A 6,290-nucleotide genomic window follows, 5' to 3' on the forward strand; every position below is an offset into this window, starting at 1 on the left:
AGATATCCAATTATGCCAGCACCATTTGTTAAAGAGACTGTCTTTTCCCTAATTAATGGACTTTGGGCCTTTGTCAAATATTAGCTGCTCATAGGTCAACACACAACTTTTAATTTAAGGAAACAGGAACTGATGAAGGCCCTCACGGTCACAGCACTATTTTACTGTCACCAGCACCACTTCCGTAGCTACTTTTCTTGGAATATATTAGTAGTTCCCAAATGTATTTTCCTTGGCGACTTCCTTCAAGAAACAAAGCTGTTTTAAAACAATTTAACAGTATACTTATGAAAGACCAATATAGTCATCTGTCTTTTTGGAACATTTTAAAAATGAGTATCCCCTTCTGTTTTTCAAAGACCCTAGCATTTTACCATAAACATTATATGTTGGCTCTATGAATGCTCAATTTACAAGAATGAACAATCATAAATTTAAACATCTTACTATGAATTGGAAGTTAACTATTATGAATAAACTGTAAGAAGATATGAAATTACAAAATCAATTCTCTGACATTTATTTACTAAAGTGGCAAAAAATTCAAAGAATATTGAGAAAAAAAGGAAAAAAAGATGAATAGTAGGCAAAAGGAAAGAAATTAATTCTTAACAAGAAAAAAATCACGTTAGTTAGAACTACATGTAAATAATGCAAAAACCGGCCGAGTTAATAAAAATCTAAGAACACTGGGCAAGACAATCTCTAATAACTTGAAAACTCACAAGAACTGTATTTTGCTTTTAGTTCATTTAGAACAGATGGCAATAGGCTAGAAGCTCATGCATAATCATTACACTACCTGTGTCTGGTAAACTAGAAAGCATGCGTGGATAACATTTAGAAAGCTACTTAGGACTTTGTCTAAAATTGACACGTCGCTTTTGTAAAGCCAAATTGCATTTATTTGGCTCTTCCTATAAAAAGTTAATACCAAAGTTTTAAAGGATTTTACAGACCCTCGCTTATGCTGGTTTCTAAATGCACCAGTCTAAGAGCAGAATTTACCATTCTGAAACACTACAAAGTAGATTCTAAAAAGAGCTTAGTAAAATTGCTTTAAAAGGTTTACTTTACTTTTAAAAGCATCTGTTGCTCCAGGTGCATGGTTTTTGTCTGGATGAAACTTCAAAGCAAGCTTTCTATAAGCTTTTTTCAAATCTTCATCACCAGCATCTTTTGTAACTCCAAGTACTTCATAGTAATTTTTACATTTGTTTATGCTGTGAAAAAGAGTGTTATATAATGTAAATATCAAGGCAGAACTTCATGTAATATCTCTAATTTTTAATTTATTAGAATAGTATAAAGAACTGTCTGTGGATTGTTTTCTCAATATCAAATGACAGCTTATCCCTTTAAGGGTTAGTTTGCTCCGTTTTCTTTCTCAACCACAGACCATTCCTCCAATCTCTTCCCAGTCTAAGGAGACTTGGCCATGAGAATGTCCTTGCTGCAATTTATCACAACTGCAAAGAAGCAAAGCCATGCCCATAATAATTGTGCATGAAGGACACAGCACACGCTATAACAAAAATTAGAGAATGAAAACAGTTTTATAGTACTCTTAAGTGCATAAAGAAATTCTAAAAATACTCTTCACAAAAGTCACAGCTAAGGATTAATATGCGTTACATTCCAAAAGTTCCGTTCTCACATAATGTAAACAAGTATCAAAGCAACAGGTTAGTGCATATAATTGCAGTATCCTATGGTTTAAATGTCAAGGCAAGTTAATTCAGCCCAACTAAAGAAAATTCACCTGTGTCACTTCCTGAAAAAAATAAAATCTCATAATAAAATATATCATGCAACTCAAAAATGTTTGTTACAGCTGCTTTTCATTACAGTGAGCACATTCTTGAAGATTACTTACATAGTTTGTCACCTTAGAGATGTAACAGATTTAGGCTGGGAGTGTTTACAGTAGAAATAGAAAAATACTCTGAATGGAGCAGAGAACATTAAGCACTTTTGGATGCCAACGTTCTCCCACAGCTAATAATTTCCATTCACTAAATTCCACCAGACATTTACAACATTTTTTTGTGGCGTACTTGTGATTTTAGATGTGCTCCATGCAGGGGTGGCCTGATGACAGAGGTAGAAATAGGTGAAAGGATCTGAGGCATAATTGTTCACTGGCAGCAAAAGAACTGTAAAAACTGACTCAAAGTTTTCAAAGAACAGAGACAAGGTCTATCTTTTTTCACTATTGAACCTATTAGCCATTACAATGCTTGGCACATGGTAGGTTCTCAGTAAATATTTTTTGGAATAAATGAGACTTCGCTCTCCTTTAATAATACAAGCCATTAATCATTTGTTATATGAACAAGGAAAAAAAACAGAGAAGACATTTTATAAGATTATAGAAATTTTCTTATAACCACATACACAAAAATGTTATATATCGTTTTTATAGTAAAAATAATTAAAATTGGGTTTTATCTACTTTAGATACTTTCATATTAATGTACATTTTATTTCATGAACATGACATTTCTTACATTTAGTCAATAATATTTAGTGAGCACCAACTATGTTCCAGACAATGTTCTGGGCACTTGGGATACATGAACAAGACAGAGAATGATCCCTGCCTTTGCAGAGAGACCCATTCTCCTAGATATGTTTGGAGACAACGTGACAGAAAAAAAGGGAGTGGGAGGCATTTATAGAACACCTACTGTGTGTCAGGCACAGGTCCATAATCCCATATCCATGTTCCAAAATCCAAAAGCTCTGAAAAATGAAAGTTATTCTATAACTATTTTACTGCAAAAACCTGACTTGAACTCTTTTAGAGGCAAAACCTGACCTGAACAGATGTGAAGCTATGAGAGTCTTCAGTTATTCTATTTAAGTGTGAATATTTGCATATTTTAAGAAATGTTACTGTTTGACTATGGGCTGCTGCCTCAGATCCTGTTAAGATGTTATGTAATGTATAATACGCTCCTTATTACCTTTCTAAAATGTAAAAAAAATTCTGAATTCTAAAATACATCTGGTCTCAAAGATTTCATAGAGAGAATTATGAACTGTGTTATCCTGATCATTTTATACAAATTGTCTCATTTACTCCTCATTGGGTAGATAATACTCTTATTTAACCAATGAGGAAACAGAGGTTCTGAGTGGTTAAGTAAATTGCCAAACATCATATAACTAATAGATGGTAACAAGGATTTAATTATTCAACAAAAACTTACTGAACATCTACTCTGTGCTAGGTACAATTTCAGATGCTATAGCAGTGAATAAAACAGACAAAAATCCCTGTTCACTTTAAATGTTCAATTGGGGGAGGGACAAGCAATAAGCAAACATACAAACAAAATATAAAGTACACCATATGGTGTTAAGTATTTGGAGAAAAATAAAGTGGCAAAGTGGAATAGGGAATGAAATGCTATTTTAAATAGGGTGACCATGAAAGGCCTCACAACGAAGGATTTAAACCTCAGTTTGCCTGAATTGAAAATCCTCCTGTCTCAGAACTAGAAGAAAGAAAGGAGCTCCTTCAGACTCCAGAGAGGCCATCCTCTCTTTCTATTTGCTTCTTACAATCAGTGTTTAAACAGACTCTCTTCACTCCTAGATATTTGCACTCCTTTTCTGCCTCCCTTCCTGCTTAGCCAGTCTCTACAAGTTCTTTAGGCCTTGGCTTAGCTCTTCCTTTCCACAACAACCCAAATTCCTCAAGACTAGGTTTTATGTGTCTCTTACATGTACCAAAAGCCCTCTGAGTTGAGCTCTATTCCAGCAATTACCACAGTGTACTTCAGTTGCCTATTTACTTGTCTGACTTCTCTTCTAAGCTTGTTTATCATGTGTGTTGGATGGATGGAAGACGGATAGATGTATGAATGGATGGATGGATGGATGGATGCAGGATGGATGGATAGATGGACAGATGGATGCTGGATGGATGGATGATTGGCTCAATTTGAGGGCAGAAACAGTGGGGATCTAAAAGTCATGTTGGGACCAAAGATGATAAATCCTGTCATGAAACGTAGTTGGCACCAAAACCCAATTTGGGATAGAGGAGACCTAACTAACAGAAGTGGAAGAGACTGTGGGGCAAAGAACAGAGCTAAAAATATAGCAGACACTGTCTGAAGGGAGAAAACAAGAGGCAGTGATAAAACTAAACACTGAACAATCCTAAAGTCATCTTTGGTTTGAATGCATAAGATGTTTAATTATGTACCAGACTAATCCTCTAAAATTATGTTTTGTTGATACTTCCAGAACACAAAAAGCTGGACAAGAGAAAAACACAGCCCAGGAGAGGGTTTCTGGATACAGCAGGGAAGGCAGGCTGGAATTCACAGTCCTGTACGGATGGGTCATAAAGCTAAGAATTGTCACAGAGAGAAAAAAAGAGAGGAAAAGCAATTATTTCAATAATTCTTACCACTGTCTAGCTATACCATATTTTCCCTGTACTGAATTTTTGGTCAGATACTAGATGAGAAATTCTTCGAGAAGTCATCATCACCAATGGACACCCTAGAGACTATGTATTTCAAGTATTGCTCCAAATATAATTCATTCACCTAATTTTTCACACTTGAATGAGAAATTACATTTCATACTGACTGCCTCATAGTCCTGTTTACCAAGTACATGTGTTTCTCACATTTTTATAGTGAGCTCCTTTCTGAAAGATCAAACCTCCTTCTCCATCCTCACCAAAGGATTAAAAAAAAAAAAAAAAAGAGAGAAAGAAAGAAATGAAAAGAGGTAACCTATTCACTATCTTGGAAGGAAATATAGTGCAAGAAGGCCAAAAACATCTGTCTGAAGAAGGTCAACAATGGGAAAAGTATGTCCAGTTCATCCTTTATTTCATCCTTTATGTGCATGAAAATATAGTGGGGATGGGGGGGTCATTTTCCAATTCTTTCTTTCATGTGTTATAGTTGATTATTTGAATAGACTCCAAATTTCATTAGTGTACTTGTTTATTTCTGAGACAAAAGATTATTTGTCTTATAAGTCTGGCAAATGATTTCTTTTCTTTTTATGTAAAGGGCTAGACCTTAAATCAAATCCTAATTTCAAATCCAAATAATTCAAATGACTCAGTAGTTATACAGAAGTATACCTAATTGATAAACAAAATGATGGTCCAGGAATTGATTTCATACCGATCTTCTGGGGGTTTTAAATAAAAGATGGTCCTTTTCCAAATGAGGTGTTAAAAATTTCCTCAGATTAGGTCCACAAGATATTTTTCTCAATTATTTTCCAATATATTTCAACTCAAAGAAAACAAATGGCGATTAGTTTCACAGAATGTTAGTTTTACAAAGTTACACACTTTTTTCTTCAGTCTTCACTGTAAGCTAGCTCTTACTTATGCAATGAATGCGGTATTATTGCATGGCTTCTCCCCATTGAGCCAAATTGTCACTGAGCAACTTGTTTGCATAATCGTGCTAACCAACAAGATACCATGGCTTTCTTCAGAAAAATCCCCTGTGTGTAGGTAAAACAAAAAAACAAAAACATACAGTATGTGTTAGCTAATGATCTGCTACCTCACTAAAACAACACTTATATAAGCTAATATAACAAATGTTACATGATTCAGCTAAACAACTCTTCTGTAAGGTACTGACTGAGATATTTTACATGACTTAGATAATTCTATAAAAGAACATTCCAATCATATTTAATCTCCAAATAAAAAAAATACTGTTTGATTAGAAAATGGTATAATCAAACTATTGACCAGAGAATCAATCTCTACTACAGGTATGCTACTACACTAATACTCCTACCCACAAAGAATTCATAGTCTCAAACTTGGCTGGGCCCTCAAAGCTAACCAGCAATCCTTTCACTTCCTGTCTTTCCTCTCTGCAACTATCTCATGCTTTTGCCACTCTCCTCAAGCTTTCAACCCTATCTCTTTTCTCCTAACTCTCAGAGAACAACCTTATCTCCAATTTCACAGAAAAAATAGAAGCCAACAGACAGAAACTCTCTAAATATTTTATTACTCCATCTGCTCTACTCCGGCCACATATAAAGCATATATGCACCCACCATCATCTTCGTTCTTCCATTGTCAAGCTAAAGCTAGGTCCTGTGGGCTTTGGAGAACCATGTGTATTTTATATACATTATCAAGACTAAAGCAAAGGTATCACTGCTCTCCCTTTCTTATTTCTATTGTACCTTGGGCTGCTTCTCTTTTCCTTTCAAAGCAAGCCTTGAGGGTAGAAATGAAAAAATAAAAAAGATTAAAAGCACACACAAAAACCTCCACC

The 6,290-nt window shown here is 34.8% G+C and overlaps 1 protein-coding gene across 8 annotated transcripts in view; it reads right to left on the minus strand.

The window, feature by feature from the left end:
- DNAJB14 (DnaJ heat shock protein family (Hsp40) member B14) overlaps positions 1-6,290 on the minus strand; it is a 55,435-nt gene that overhangs the window by 26,049 nt on the left and 23,096 nt on the right. For 3 of the 8 annotated variants that reach the window (XM_023734717.1, XM_004380184.3, XM_012556633.2), the window contains one exon: positions 1,078-1,223. The exons of 1 other annotated variant lie outside the window; for it this stretch is intronic. In XM_023734717.1, coding sequence (XP_023590485.1) covers positions 1,078-1,223 — 146 coding nt within the window. Of the gene's footprint in view, positions 1-1,077; positions 1,224-2,690; positions 2,746-5,119; positions 6,285-6,290 lie in introns of those variants that run through there. 4 more of the 8 variants (XR_002824667.1, XR_002824668.1, XM_023734718.1 and 1 more) reach the window with 4 other exon arrangements.

The sequence above is a fragment of the Trichechus manatus genome, unplaced genomic scaffold (genome assembly GCF_000243295.1).
Source record: "Trichechus manatus latirostris isolate Lorelei unplaced genomic scaffold, TriManLat1.0 scaffold00071, whole genome shotgun sequence".
Taxonomy (NCBI): domain Eukaryota; kingdom Metazoa; phylum Chordata; class Mammalia; order Sirenia; family Trichechidae; genus Trichechus; species Trichechus manatus.